This window comes from Cucumis melo, chromosome 6 (assembly GCF_025177605.1).
Source record: "Cucumis melo cultivar AY chromosome 6, USDA_Cmelo_AY_1.0, whole genome shotgun sequence".
Taxonomy (NCBI): domain Eukaryota; kingdom Viridiplantae; phylum Streptophyta; class Magnoliopsida; order Cucurbitales; family Cucurbitaceae; genus Cucumis; species Cucumis melo.
Genome location: NC_066862.1, coordinates 21,350,426 through 21,367,148, shown reverse-complemented (window position 1 = coordinate 21,367,148; position 16,723 = coordinate 21,350,426). Strand labels below are relative to the sequence as shown.

The 16,723-nt window shown below is 35.0% G+C and overlaps 1 protein-coding gene across 1 annotated transcript; it reads left to right on the top strand.

The window, feature by feature from the left end:
- Window positions 1-922: 922 nt before the first annotated feature.
- LOC103491816 (cation/H(+) antiporter 15-like) lies at window positions 923-3,848 on the top strand. Its single transcript, XM_008451919.2, has 3 exons — window positions 923-1,167; window positions 1,253-2,248; window positions 2,344-3,848. The coding sequence occupies exons 1-3, from the start codon at window positions 949-951 to the stop codon at window positions 3,538-3,540; spliced, it is 2,412 nt and encodes an 803-aa protein (XP_008450141.2). The 5' UTR covers window positions 923-948; the 3' UTR covers window positions 3,541-3,848.
- Window positions 3,849-16,723: the final 12,875 nt, after the last annotated feature.

Below are 16,723 nucleotides of genomic sequence, written 5' to 3'. Positions count from 1 at the left end.
TATCACAAATCAACATACAATCCCAAAAATAAACGTTTGACATATTTGAATAGTCATCTTGAACTATTCAAAGACTTTAATTTCAAATAGTGTGAATTTCAACCATTTCTAGAATAGAAAACGTGTTTTCCTAACATAACCTAATACATGAATGTTTGTGCCTCGTTTTATAATGATTTTTGCTTTTTTGTTTTTTTTTCTTTTTTGAATTCATAATCTTAAAAAAACATTTGAAATCTTAGTAAAGTTTGAAAAAAAAATTAGTTTAAATACTACTTTTTTTTTTAATTTTCAAAACTAAGCTTGGTTTTCTTACATAGGTAAAAATTGGATAAATAAAAAATTTAAATTTAAATTTAGGCATGAAAGTAATATCTATAAGTTTGAAAAACTACAAACGCAACCAAAGAAACCACATCTTTAAGAACCAATTTATGAATTAAATGTGACAACAAATGATAAAAGTTTACTAAAATGTAGAGATAATAATTGATTGTTCATCTCCAAGTGTTTTATTAATTGTGATAATTTGTCAACTTTTCTAAAATATATATATATATATTTAATTGAAAATATTAATTTAGATGGTGAGTTGTTTTATTAGAAATAGAAATATTTAAGGAAAAAAAGAGGAATAGCAAAAAAAGGTGGGTTGTTTGGTTGTAGGCCAGATTAGAATTCAAGTTGAATTTCCTTCAAATTTGAACTGTTTTTTACCTTCTCAAAATATTATTCTTTATTAGGTAAGGTTAAGCTTTCTCTCATTAACTAATCTAGGCAATGGCTTCCATTATACATTCCTGATCCACACCCATCTTCCCTTTTGATTTCTTAAAGTGATTTAACCTACCTTCCCTTTTGATTTTTTTCAAGTGATTTTCATTGTCACTACACCTAGCTCTGAAAATGGGTTCAATTGTAATGGAACCAGAAGACGTTGTTGCCTACATGAATGGCGAAACTGGGCATAACGCCTTTAAGAACTTCAGCACAATATGTACATTTGCCAACCGAATTCATTGCTCTGGCGTTTTCAATGGAGCTAACCCTTTGGAGTTCTCAGTTTCTCTTCTTTTGTTTCAACTTGGAATTTGTTCTGGAACTATCATCTTGTTTTCTCAGCTTCTTAAGCCACTTGGCCTACCCCTCATCGTCTCCCAAATTTTGGTAATAACCCCTTTATTCTTATTGCGTATCAATAATTTGGTTAATCGCTGAACATAGGTTGTGACTGTTGGTTTGTTTTTATCAGGGCGGTTTAGTTCTAGGTTCTTCTGGTCTAAGCCACTTGGAGAAATTTAAAGAGAAGGTTTTCCCTCTCAGAGGATTTGTTTGTCTTGATGTTGTTTCTGCACTTGGCCATATTTTTTACTTCTTTCTAATTGGACTGCAAACAGATATCTCAATTTTGAAGGAGATTGACATCAAAGCATTTGGTATTGGATCTTGTTCTACCATTTTTGCTATGCTTCTTATCAGCACTTACTCTCTATTCTTGTCTAATATTGTTGACGTCAAAAAAATCCAACACATTTTTGAGTTTGCTAGCTTAGAGTCATTTATCAGCTATCCCATGGTTGTTTCCCTTCTTTATGAGCTTCATTTGATCAACTCTAAGTTTGGGAGAATTTCTTTGTCAGCATCCATGGCTTCTTCTCTTCTCAAGATATGTCTTACAATCCTAGCAGCTATAAGGTCTACAAATGGCGAGACCAAAGATCTTGTCTCAACAAAAAATTTTTCTATTGTGGTGCTTATACTTCTCATCATTTATGTTATCCGGCCTGCCACTCTATGGATGGCAAAGGAAAATCCGATTGGACAACCATTGAAGGAGTATTTTGTGATTACGTTGCTTTTGGGGGTATTGGTGGTTGCCTTCTGCTGCCAGACCTTTGGTTTGAGAATCTATTTTGGTTCTTTTCTTCTTGGATTTATAATACCTTCAGATCCTCCCATTGGATCAACATTGGTAGACAGACTTGAATTCATCACCTCTTGGATTTTCATGCCCATCTTCTTTGTTAGAATAGGCTTGGTCATTGACAATATCTACACCATCACACTCGTAAATTTGTTATCAATGTCCTTCATTATCTTTATCAGTGCATTGGGAAAGTTTTTGGGTTCCCTTATAATTTCAATGTACTACAAATTTCCTATGAGAGATGCCATATCGCTCGGCCTAATCTTGAATAGTCAAGGAGCTCTCGAGCTTAGTATGTTTAAAATAATGAAGAAAGACAAGGTAGGAACATGTATTTCTTATTGACCACCATTATCTTATTGCGTCTTATTGTTTCTAAAAAATACTCGATAATTTGTTTCCTTAAATCCATGCAGTTGATAGATGACGAAGCTTTTGTTGTTGGGTGCATAAGCATAATGGTTATTGTTGCAATTATCACTCCGATAATAAGATATCTCCTTCGTCCTTCAAAAAGGTATATAGTTCACAAGAGAAGAACAGTGATGCACTCAAGACCAGAGTTTGATCTTTGTGTATTAGTCTGTATTCATGACCAAGAAGATGTCCCAAGTGTCATTAACCTACTTGACGCCTTGAATCCAACTAGACGAAGCCACCTTATTGTATACATGCTTCATCTTGTAGAGCTTCTTGGTCGTGCTCAACCAAAACTAATACATCACAAGCACAAGATGGTTAGAAGTTTGAGGTCATCCTCTTCTGAGCCTATTGTTAATGCCTTCAAATACTTCGAAGACAGCAAAAGTAACATCGTTGCAATTAATCTTTTCACTGCGATATCACCTTCAACAACTATGCATGATGATGTTTGTTCACTTGCACTCGACAAAAGCACTTCCTTGATTCTTGCTCCTTTCCACAAAAGATATCATTCCAATGGTATGGTGTCGTTTTCCAAACATAAATTAAAAATAGTCAACCATCATATCCTTGACAAGGCACCATGCTCTGTAGGCCTTATTGTCGAACGAGGACTTTTAAGGGTCTCAAAGTCTATTGAAACCAATTTGCAATCTTTCCAAATAGTTGTAATCTTCATAGGTGGAGCAGACGACCGTGAGACAATGTTCATTGGGGCAAGAATGGTTGGACATGTCAATATAAACTTGACAATGATTCGACTGCTGGACAACGAGAATGTCCCAAAAGATGATTTTAAAGAAAAAAGGCTCGACGATGAAGCAGTGGCTGAGTTTCGACAAATTATAGCAAACAACTACAGAGTGAGGTACAAAGAAGAGGTGGTGAAGGATGGCACTGAAACAATCTCTATACTACGTTCGATGGGGAGCAATTTTGATCTCATAATGGTTGGAAGACGACATAGCCCATTTTTGTCGCCGGTTCAAGGGTTGGTGCTTTGGGATGAGCGCACAGAACTTGGGGCAATTGGAGAGGTATTGGCCTCTTCGGATTTCATGGGGAATGCCACGATCTTGGTTGTACAACAACACACAAGAGTGGCAAATGAAGACCACGAAAATCCTCCAGAAACTATTCCCATGGATGATACTAAGAAGAAGATGACGCAAAATCATCCAAAGTCATAAAAATTTTGTTTCTCCCCCTCTTTTTTACTATGTTTTTTAATTTAAAGTTGGAGAGGTTAATTTTGACCCTTTTTTTTTTCTTTTCTCTATTCTTTTATTCAACTTCTCATGGAGTGTAAATTTTCCACTAATCCATATTCACATGTTAAGCATATTATCTTAATTCTTTTGGTGGTTAATCTGTCTTTCATCAATGAATTTTGGGTAATTTTGTGTTTTTTTCTTTATTTGTTTTCTTAGAATCATTTGTACTTTTATTCCTTTGTTCATGATAAGAATTTAAGTATAATATTTTTTTAATTCTTTTTTTTTTATGAAAATTTTATTGTTTATGGGGTCTTTTCAAAAATATAAAAAAGCGGCAAACTATTTGCATTGTATAGAACAATTCCGAAAATGAAAAAAAAAAACTCATAGGCCCACCATGTAAAATACCAAGAATGTCCCGTCAACAATGCGCATAATATATTTGGTAACGCGATTTAGTACACGATCATTTAATTAATTAGGTACATGATCATTTATCTACACATTTGTCTACACGATTGTTTAGATTTGGCTACACTACCAGAAATCTGGCCTTTAATGTCGATTTAAAATCGACATTAAAGGCCTTTAATGTCACTTGACGACCGACATATTTGCGGGCGTTTTAAAGGCCTTTAATGTTGGTTGCTTTAATGTCGGTTATAAACCGACATCTTTGAAGGTGTTATTGAAGGCTTTAATGTCGGTTCATCTTTAATGTCGGTGGATAACCGACATTAAATATGTCTTTAATGTCACTTATGATACATCTTTAATGTCGTTTTTCCACAAACATTAAAGATGTCTTTATTTTTTTTAACCGACATTAAAGTTGTCTTTAATGTCGGTTTAAAACGACATTAAAGACACATTTAATGTCGTATTTGCAATAGTTTTTATGACACCAAAACTGACATTATTTGACTCGAATTACATCCAAAAATGTTCATCATCATATATTGTAAAAAGTAAAAAAATGGCTTGCACGTTGGCTATAATGCCTACTACTCAATGCCTTATAACTAGATCACCTGCAATGCACACAATAATACCTAAAATTCCAGCATACACTTCCATATAGAACTACAACAAATACACATCATCCAACACCTACATATAATCACATATCAATAAACATAACTATATTCAACACTATAAGTCCAACTACTCCAAATCCTCCAATATATCCACTTATATATATTATCACACATATCAAACAACACATCCTGCCCTCCATGGCAAACAAATAATAAACACCTACAATGCATAAGATCCAACACTAAAATACCAGCACACTTTCCACACTTCCATATAGGACTACAGCAAATACGATCATCCAACACCTAAAATATCAGCACACCTTTCCACCCTTCTATATAGTACTACAACAAATAAAATCATCCAACTCATATATATAATGTAACGCCCAACAATTTGATATTTCTTTTTGTTTTGCCCATTGTCATAAATATTAAGTGTGGTTATGAGAATTTTAAATTTATTGGAAGAACCTTACCATTTTGATTTTCTCGAGTAATTAAGGTTGGGAACCCTTATTTGTTTAGGATAATAAGAATTTCTTTTATTTTATTATTTTTATTTTGTTGGAAATAATTGGGGGAAGCCCTTATTAAACTAAAGTTGATTTTTTTATTGAAGTTAGGGCTGAAATAATCTAATTAATGGATTAGCAAATTAATCATTTGCCTTGGAAAGGGTCAAGGGTGGCTTAATTGAAGAGAGAGAGGGTAATTGAAGAGAAAGAAAAGAGGGTTTATTGATTTCTTTTACTATTTTAAATTCTTTTAAAAAGGAGGCATTGGGAGACGTGAGACTCCTCATCTCCCCAAAGAAGAAAAACCCTAGCCGCCGCCACTCTCCGCGCCGCCGCCGCCCGCCGCACGCCGCCGCCAGCTTCAAACACAAGCGTCGGAGCCGGCCGCAGTAGAGCCGAACCACCCTCCCAGCCGCGCCGTGTCTGCAAGCCGAAGCCGGAACTCACCGAGCCAGCCGAAACCGGAACTCACCGCGCCTCTTCGATCTGAGGAGGACAGCCGAGCCGCGTCACGTCGCTCCGATCCAGCGCTGAGGAGCCGCAGCCGATTCGCCAGCCAGCCGTGTCCGCAACGCCGTCGCTCACACGCCCAGCCACGCCGCGCCGCTTAGATCCGACGCAGCGCAGTCGGAACGTTCGTCAGCAAGCCGTCGCACCGACGAAAATCCGACAGCTAAGCCTCGCGCGCCTCCAGCCGTCGAACCCGAACCCGGAGCCGCTCCACATCCGCGCGCCCGAACCCGAAGCCGAATCCGCGTGTGAGCCGCGTCCGCGTGTGAAGCCGCGCCGCGCGCTTCTGCGTAGCCGAGCCGGTCCCTGTCCTCTTCCAGCCGAGCCGCCAAGACTAATTTGGCTCCATCCACCTAAATTTTGGTAATTTAATTAATTATTGTGGCATTTCCCAGTAAGACTCCATGCTTCTGACGTTAATTAAATTAATTTGGGACTAAATTAAGTTATTTTCCTTAAGGGACGGTTTGGACCAAGTAATTGCTGCAGCGCGGGATTTCTTCAGTAGGGGCTCGAGCACTGCAACCTCTTTCTAGGGTAAGTTAGTTCAAATGAGTCTTGAACCGTTAGTCGTTGGCGACCTAATTACGAATTTTGGCATATTAAACAGTTAGGACCTCGTCGCTTGGAAAGCGTACTGCCTCGCGGTTAGGACTCGACAAGTAAATCTCCAGGTAAGAGATTCTACTACTAGCTTCATGTTTAGAAGTATGAGACTATGTATGCTCCAATTTTTCATGTTAAGAATTAGACAGTACGATGCCTGAAATAAATGTTAGTATGATGCAACTGACGATATGGTTATACTATAGCCTGTTATGTGTGGCGAGAGCTGTTATGGCTATACGACGAATGTCGAGACGGAGAGTGTAGAGACGATTTATGTGATATGTTATATGCTGATGCCATGTGTATGTATACTGCAATTAGGGTACCTGTTAGCTTAATCTGTTAGAGTCGTACCTGCATGGGTGTCCTTCGGGATCACCACCTATTGAGGACTGTGTGGTCCGACGGGACACCAGTCTAGCATGGATATAGATATGACTCGAGTGACTCGACGGGGTCCTCGCATCCCGACTGTCCTAGGTGTCCCCCGGGGCACCGAAGACCAGAGTTACGTTCCTACGGGAGCGCATGTTGCACGTGTTCGGGAACGTGCCAGAAATTGGGTACCAGTTACAGGACTCTGACAGGAAGTTAACAGGCACCTAGTGGAACTAGTAGTGGGTCCCTTACTGAGTATTTTATACTCACTCTCTTCATTTTATGTTTTCAGGTAGAGGACGAGGCAAGGGCAAGGGCAAGCTGGCGAGCGACCCGAAGTGACCGTGGAGGGCCATAGGGGCTACTGCTTCCGCTTATCCTTATTTTAGACTTTCGTATTTGAGTTTGAGTACTTTTCATTACTTATCATCTTTTTATGTAGGTAGGGCTCGAGTAGGACTTTAGAACGCATTACACCTTTTTGCATAACTAGCTTGTTTAAATTTTCATAAATAAAATTTCTTAAACGTTACGCGTTTTTAATAAATTTTATGACTTAAACCACTTGTTCTATATTTAGTAATGACTTCGATTCAGCATAAGGAGTTGGGTCGTTACATATAATCACATATTTAAATAAACAACCAACAACTGTAAGTGAAAACTCAAAAATATAAAGATAATATATAAGATCGTGATTAATAACCAATGTATATGTACAATAGAAAGTTTCTTCACTAACTAAAGTATACGTACAAACTATCTAACAAACAACAATTAGTATGGGACCACCTGCCCTTCAAAAAACTATAGGACTGTCCGTCCCTACAAAAACTTAACTCGACCAACTACTAACTTAACTACAAAAATCAACTACTAACTTAACTCGACCAAAAAACACATTTAAAAGCTTACACAAATCTGCTAACAAAAGCGGTCCATTCAGTTCGAATCTCGTCAATCTCCTCTTGCCTATATGCATTTTTGGTATTAAACTACACACAAAGAGAAAGATATGGAAAGTATGAGTTTAGATCATAAATTATAATATGTAATAAATTAAAGTAGAAACTTACAAGGCTAGTAATATAAGTACTAGAATTATGCACTATCTCATGTATGTACTTTTGCACGTAGTACCCACACCCTACAGAATCCAATTGACGAGGGCACTGCATGTATGTAAATTGAATACAAATTAATCTTATGTTTCATAAAAAATAATTACGTGTAAATGCAAATTACCTTTACAGGTCTCCATTTTGGAGTTGATCGATAGCGTTGTAGATCGTGTTTCGCTTGCCATGTCTTCAACCCTCTAAATATTTGAAACATTAGAAGACAATAAAGTTAAATAAGAAGTAATAAAGTGAATACACTTACACATTTATGACTCCATGAATGTCTTCATTGACATTACTCCGAAAAGAGTCCAAAACATAAACGCAATTTTCACGAAGATCGATAACATGCAACATCCAATGAAAACTACAATAAACAACATCCTCTATGTGAGTACACATTTAAGCTCAATGAAAATTTATTAATGTGTTTCTCTTCTTTATTTACTCGATATTATATGGAATTAGCACTTTCTGTTCCAAGTTAAATGCTTCTAGCTGGTTAGCTAAATTTCTGGATCGAAGATCACGATCTTTGATATGTGACGATAATTTTTATTGGTCAATGACAAAAAAATTCCTTGCACAGTCACATTCATCCCAAAGATATCTAAGTAAAAGTAACCATAGTTAATATATCAGCAAACTAACTACAACAGTGGTATTGAAGATAAAGATGAGTATAAGTTGTATTATACTTACGTAATATACGCTAGTATACACATTTAGCCAATTTCAACCATGCCGCAGTAAATGCAACAAATCTTCACGAGCTAAATAAACAAATTTGTCACTTCCAAATATTAGCTCGTTCGTTGGGATGCGAATCATGTCTACATCCTTCATGTTGTTCACGGCATGTCTATTTAAAAGCTTAATAGTCCTGTTAACGTCAGTATAATTTGAAGAGTATACGACATCCTTTCTAGTCGAATGCTCCTATCACAACCAAGGATCTAAATTCAAAATACATATACAAATAAAATCATAACTTAAATAGTAAAAAAAGATACACACTTGTTTGTCATTGATCGTAGAAACAAGCCGACGAGGCCATTCTATAATGTTACCCAATGCTTGATTTAAAGTCTCTATCTTTCCCTTCACTGGATTGGGTTAGTCAAATTTTCTCCCGTAACCATGTCTACTAGAACTTTAACATTGGGACATCCAATGTTATCCTCAACTATCGTGGCTATTGCAACAATATTATTAATGGATCCTATAGACAATTGGCATGGTGTTCCCTTTACAAATATTAAAAGCATAGTTAAGAACAATTGATCCTATATCGTTAAAAAAATAAAAGTGACAACAAAGTCAATTACCTCCACTCCTTTGTTGCTAGGTGTGTCCTCATCGGCATCAAGATCTATATTAATACTTCCAATGGATGACCTCGAGTGATTACTTCTCTTCTTGTCACTTTTGCATCTCGAGTCATCCTCTTCTTTTTGACATATTTCGACTTGTGGAGTTATCATTTTCTCCTTCCCTTTTACTGTGTTGAAATATTGTGATTGAGAGACAAAACCACACACGCCTCTTACACGTCCATCGTGCTCCTTGGAACCCAATGCATCAGTCAAGATGTCTTCATTTTTATGTGTTGTAACTAATTCATTCTATAAAACAATACAAGTATTTTCATCATCAGCTAGGTTAACAAAAGATTATGTATTGTAATCATAAGTATACTTACAATCCGAGAGGCACAATCTCGAGTAATCTCGAGTAGCATCATCAAAATAATCATTATTTCTTCCTTTCCGTGCTTCTTTTCAAAGAGTTGAACGATAGGAAACATCATGTGTTATTTTCTACAACAAAAGATAGATATTTAATTAACAACAACATATTAAGATAAATTCTTGAATTTAATTAGAAATACTCACTACTTCATCGGCAAGATTAGCATATCCCTTATGTGACATGTGGTGATTGTATACGCATTTCGACCTTCTTTCCCTTTGAATACGACTATAATCCTATACAACGTATTAGTTTGTAGGTAGATATCAAAACAAAATTAAAGTGAAAATATAAACTTATTTACCTCCCATTCTTCACTTAGTCTAGCATCCACAAACGATTCTCAATCTTCTTGATTTATATGAGATAGATTTTGGGAGGAAACTGTAAGAGTGATGGTTGATACTTAGACGAAAGTATATACTTATGAGTTAACGTGGTCTTGAAAGTTCGAAACTTTCTTGATGCAGACATAAGTATAGAATGTTTAGCATTAGGTTGTAAATCGAACGACATCTACACAAAAAAAAAAAAGCGTAGTTAAACTTAGAGTGTAAAGCAAACTACATTATATGAAAAACATAATAATAGAATTCATATCGATATACAATCATAGATTTTATCTTTCAGCTTATTCGGAAATTTTTTCCAAGAGTTGTATGTGATAGAAAACTATTGCTGAATGCACACACCAATATAACTTTGCTTAGACGTGGCTCCAATAGGTTGTCCGTGTTCATTAAATTGAATGGGCAACTTTTGCCCAGAATTTCTCACTGAGGCCAATTCAGACATAGTAGTTGGCCCATGTGGAACAAATGATTTCTTTCTTACTTCTAGAAGCATTTCTCTTTCGTCCTCACTGCTATCTTCCATCTATGAATCTGCAAAAAACAGAAATTCATTAGTAAGCAAAGTCAACATACATAAGCATAACAATTATGTTACGAACTTAAACATAAATACATTATAAACCAAAGTAATGACATACCATAAATACAGTAGTTATATTACGAACTTTAAACATAAATACATTTAAAGCAAAGTAATAAGATACCATAAGCAAATCAATTATATTACGAACTCTAAACATAAATACATTATAAAGCAAAGTAATGGCATACCCTTCTCTACCCATCTACCCTCACAATCATGTCTAATATAAGTTGAATTTGTATCATCAGTCTCATTAGGCATATCAACATTGGGCATCCTTTTAATGGTTTCATAACCACACTCTTGAAGCATATCTCCTATTTCATCTTCAAAGAAATCTTCTTCAATAGTTCTTTGTGGAGATGTTAAAACCACCGACCATTCAGGATTTTGCAGAATCTTGGACATAGAATACTTGTTTTGCTTGAGTGTCTAAAATAAATGAGTCTGATTTATGCCCAATACGTTTGAGATCCACGATGGTAAACCCAAGCTCGTCCACTTTGACTCCACTTCTATTGTCAACCCAATCACACTTAAATAAAATAAAAGATAATTGATGGTAATCAATCTCCCATATCTCTTGTATTACACCATAAAACGTCATATCTGACATGACAGAGTTTTTGTCCTTAGAACTAGAGACTTGCATCGTAGTAGCGATTATACTAACTCCACTATTTTGAACTCTCCTAATATCATCACGCCTTTTTGTGTGATAGTAATAACCATTAATTATGTAACCAGAAATAAGTGGCCACATCTGGAGAAGGTCCGTGAGCTATCCATCTTAAAGAAGGCGTGATGGAATTTTTAGGTACTTCGAGAGCAAGTGCAACCTACATAATATATTGGATTTAGTTAGATCCAAAACAAACATAAAAGAGTATGATTATAGTCATTATCCGTGTGGACAGCCACCGATTGAATGAGCGATTATGCTCTTCTTGAATCCACTTTTTACTTCGAACTCTACCAGAGTTAAGCTTACGCAAACTCTTCATATGTTGTCTGTCATAAATGACAAATTATTAAGTAATTACATAACCAACTATATAGAATGAGAATAGATAGGATTTAGCACGTACTCGACGTATGGTAGAACATCATTTACATTCTGAATGACATAAAGATGAGTTTGATCTAACTGCTCCTTACTCGGTCTGATAAAAGAAGAAGTTGATAATGCTCTATCCACGTTTGAATTCTTTTTTATTACAGATGAGTTAAGTCCAATAGAACTAACTCCAGCAATAAATTCAGAATAGAACTCTATAGCCTCTTCAATAATATAATTTTCTACCATACATCCTTCTGGCCGATTTCTATTTCACACATAAGTTTTTAGGACTTTCATATATCGTTCAAAAGGATACATCTACCTTAGATGAACAGGTCCACAAAACTCAATTTCTCTTACGAGATGCACTACAAGGTGTACCATTATAGTGAAAAATGATGGTGGAAAATACTTCTCCAATAGACATAAATTGACAACTACATCTTCTTGTATTCCTTTCAAGTATGATGTATCAATTGTCTTCTTACGTATAGCATTAAAGAAGAAGCATAGCCGAATAATTGCAAGTGTTACATGTTTCGGTAGAATACCACGAATTGCCACATGTAGCAATTGTTGCATAAGAACGTAATGGTCATGCGACTTAAGTCCATACAGTTTCAAATCTCTGAGTGACACTAAACTTTGAATGTTCTATGAATAGCCTTCTGGTACTTTCAGTTCAGATAGTGTCTTACAAAATCTCAACTTCTCTGCTCGAGATAATGTATAACATGCCAGGGGTAAAAGGATCTTTTTCTCCCCTACTTGAGGGGCTAGCTCTGATCTAGTGTTCAATTCAACCAAATCTAATCGACCTTTTTACTCCATCTTTCGTTTTACCGGGAATATCAAGCAATGTGCCAATGAGATTTGCACAGACATTCTTTTCAATGTGCATCACGTCTAAACAATGTTGCACATCAAGAAACTTCCAATATTCTAATTAAAAGAAATAGATTTTTTCTTCCAATAAGTTCCTGAAGAACTCATTTCACTGTTCTTTTCGTTGATAGTTCTCTTACCAAATGAGTGTTTGTACTTACTTGTTTGTACGAAAATTTCTTCCCCACTCAATGGTTCTGGAGCCAATTCTAATTCTTGTGCACCATTGAAAACTTTCTTCTGTTTCCTATATGGATGATGACGTGGTAGAAACTTGCGATGCCCAATATATGCCATCTTCCTTCCTTTTGGCTAATAAATGGATGAAGTTTTCTCCCCACAAATTGGACATGCATGATATCCTTTGACTGTACAACCACACAAGTTGTCATACCCAGGAAAATCATTAATGGTCCATAATAAAATAGCTTTTAGCCTGAAACATTGAGCTTGATATGCATCGTAACATTCCACCCCATCATGCCAAAGTATTTTCAAATCATCAACTAATGGAGCTAAATAAACATCTATTTTATTTCCCGGTTGTTTGGGACCATATCGCACTTTGCGATCAACATCAAAAAATTTCGCTTCATACACAACCATGGAGGTAGGTTGTATGTCACTAACATAACTAGCCAACAACTATATCTACTGCTAAGATCTCCATGCGGATTTACCCCATCTGTGGAAAGAGCAAGACGTAGATTTCTAGGTTCCGACCCAAACTCTGGCCATAAATTGTCTATTTTTTCCATTATAATGCATCTTTTGGATGTTGTAATAAATCATTCACTTCTCTTTTCCTAGCATGCCACGTCAATAATTTTGATGTTTCTTTGCTTCGAAACATTCTTTCAAATCTTGGAATTGGGGAGAAATATCACATGACTTTCACTGGAACATTCTTAACCTCCTTCTTTGAATTTTTGGGAATCTTCCATCTTGACATACCACAAGAGGGGCATACATTTGCATCAGACAGTTCTTTCCTAAACAAGCAACAATCATTTCTACAGGCATGAATCTTCTCGTACTTCATTCCAAGAGTACACAAAATCTTTTTTGCTTCATAAGTAGAAATAGGGAATTCGTTGGGAGTAGGTAAGATGTCACAAATTAATTGTAACAACTTAGTGAAACTCTTATCACTCCATCCAAATTTAGCTTTAAAATTATATAACTTTACCAACGTAGATATTTTGGTAAAATTCGTACAATTAGGATATAATGGTTTCTTGGCATCATCTACTAGTTCCTCAAAATTTTCTAACTTGTCATTAAAATAATTATGTGCAGCCTCAAACATTCCAATTGTGTCATCAACATCGTCCTCATCAATTTCTTCTTTTACACTACTAAAGACACTTTCATTGTTTCTCTTTATTGGTAGTGATTCACCATGAAAAATCCATTCTTGATAACTATGATCGATACCGTTAAAAAACAAGTGATCTCTAATTGTATTCACATCTAAAGTTTTTGCATTCACGCACCTTAAACAAGGACAGGCCATGACGTTCAACGTCTTCGAATGTTTCAACCCATTTTTAATAAACATCTCAACCCCATAAGCATACTCAGATGACGTTCTATTCTTTTTTATCCACGACTTATCCATATTATATAAGATGCAATTTAATCTACAAAAAAAAATCGAGAAAACAACGAAATTAAGTAAACTTAAACTGAACCCACATTCCAAAAACTAACAAGTTCTATATAACCCAAACCAAAAGCCTCTATATTATACACTCAAACAACTACAAAACTCACAATTGTATCACTCAATCAACTAATAAGCAAATCTCAAATTAAATCCATCCACAAAGACCAAACACAAGCTCAGTTCGAGTCATGAAGAAGAATTCGTGAGTCGGAATCATGAACTTGCTCATTGGAATTGTGGTAAAGTTTTGATCGAAGTCTCTCTACCTATAAATATCACACCATAACCATAAGCTAGCTTTTACCCTTCTTCTTCTTTGTTTTCTTCTTTTTAAAAATTCTATTTGTTTTTATTAATTATTTTGTATTTGTTAAATGTATAATTCTTGAGATACCTATTTCTGTTGATTTAGGTTTAGATTGTAATTAATGTTAAATTTACTACACTTTTGTTACATAATTTGATGGATCTTGGCTCTTGGTTTAGGCTTAGATTGAAGATTTTATTCTATTTATTATGTTTCTTCATTCTGTTTCTAACTATAAAAAAATCTGCTTAACTTCTATTAATTGAAACCTGCATGGGAGAAGAATGATAAATTTGCTTCAATAAATTTGCTTCTTTTATATGTTTAGCTTTTGATTTAACTTCATTTAAAATGCAATAAGTCATGCAATTATATAGAATAGTACGGGAAGAAAAAGAGTATATGAATGAAAACTCAACTATGGCATCGGTACAATATAATGCATAAGGTCCGAGACAATATATATAACAACTTCATGGAACCACACTCCACCACTTGCCATGCACACATGATAATAAATCCCTAAAAACACTAAAAAACACTACACAAAACCAATGAATTCTATCCAATGAATTAGGAAACAAAACCTAAAAACATTAAAAAAAAAATTATAACAAACATGAACATTACACAAAACCAAAAGAAAAACTTACATTTAACTTCTTTTGTCTACCAACATGAAAACCACAGAGAAATATCAAGATTTTTCTTTCTTGATAGCCAAACAGAAACTTCCCCAAAAACAGCTTCACACTCTAACAGAGGAAAAATCTGAAAGAATTAAATCAACAAACAATTCAATGATGTGAAGAAGAAATTAGAACAAAAAAACATAACAAAAAGATCTGTAGGAATAAAAATAGAAAAAAAAAAGTTTCTTCTAAAACTTATCAAACCAATAAACAATTCAATGAAACAAAACAACTTTGCATCCCAAACACGGACATATGACTTTTCCAAACATATGACGAACTCCATATACATATGAACTTCTGACATCCTATCTCAACTCAACGCTTCAAACAATCTCTAAATTTCTTTAATAAAATATCAAAAACAATAAAGGATGATGAACAAACATATGTCACAAAAACCCTACTGTCTGAACATTTCTCAAAAAACACCAATTGAAAAGTCTACAATAAAGAAAAGCAAAGTGTTTATTTACGACAAATGTAGGGACAAAAAAGGAATGTACTAATTCTTCCCCTTTTAATATAGTATAAGTAATTTGAGTAAAATTTCAAGTTTAGTCCCTCAATTTTAGGGGTTATCTATAGATTTATTATACTTTTGATTTTGTGCCAAATAGGTAACGGACATATTTGACATATTTAAAAATCTAATGGATATGTTGTACACAAAATTCTTGAAAAACAAGAACATTTTTTCTCCAAAAATTTCAACACTATAAAAAACAATAAAATCACAAGAAAACTTGTCTGCTAGCATCAGATTCCTGCTGCCAATTCAACAATTTTCGATATCCAAGCCCTCGGCAAACAAGTAGATTACTACCAAAAAGAATAAAACACAAAAGAACAAAAGGAAAAAATATATATATAAACATCATAACCAGAGTAGAGAAAAAGAAATTAGTGCTGAGGCAATACACTTGCTCCAAGATGCATATTAGAACCAAACTTCGATCAATATTTGGATATGAATAGTTCACGACATTATCAAAAACAAATCAATCGCCCGCAACATTCCCACGGAACGGAATGGGAGAACAGAAACTCAGAGGAAGGAAACCCAATGAAAATCGAAAATCAAAATCGAAGATGAAGAATGGAAAATGTAAAATACGAATTTACCTCTAGAGAATGTGATAAGAATACCATACTCCCTTGGTTTATCATAGAATTCCATCTTTATAAATTTAGTTAACAAACTATTTTGAAATTAAAATCTACCAAAACTTTAGAGGAAAATTGGAACATATGCTGGGTACAGTTAAGTCCAAGCCTCCTAAAATCCTCAAGGTAGATCCAATCCAACCACAATATTGCTTTGTCAAGAACTAATTCCCATACTGTACTGAAAAATGGTCACACATCTACATTTTTCCTTACCAAAATGCGTAGCAAGTGTCAGCAGGCTTGTTAGGTCGACCTTGAAATCCTCCATCAGCTGCTTGTTTCCACATAGGTAACTCACTGATAAATAATTGAAAAAAAATGTTGACATAAGAAAGCAACTAAGTTTAGAAAAATCCAAAAGAGGAAAAATTATTTTTCATAAATTGAATTACAAATGGACAAACCCCATGAACGCCATCCACATTATGGGTTTTCAAATGATTAAAAGAAGAAAAAATAATTGATGCAAGTTTTGATTAAGAAGAGAGAGAGAGAGAAGGAAGAAAAGGGGG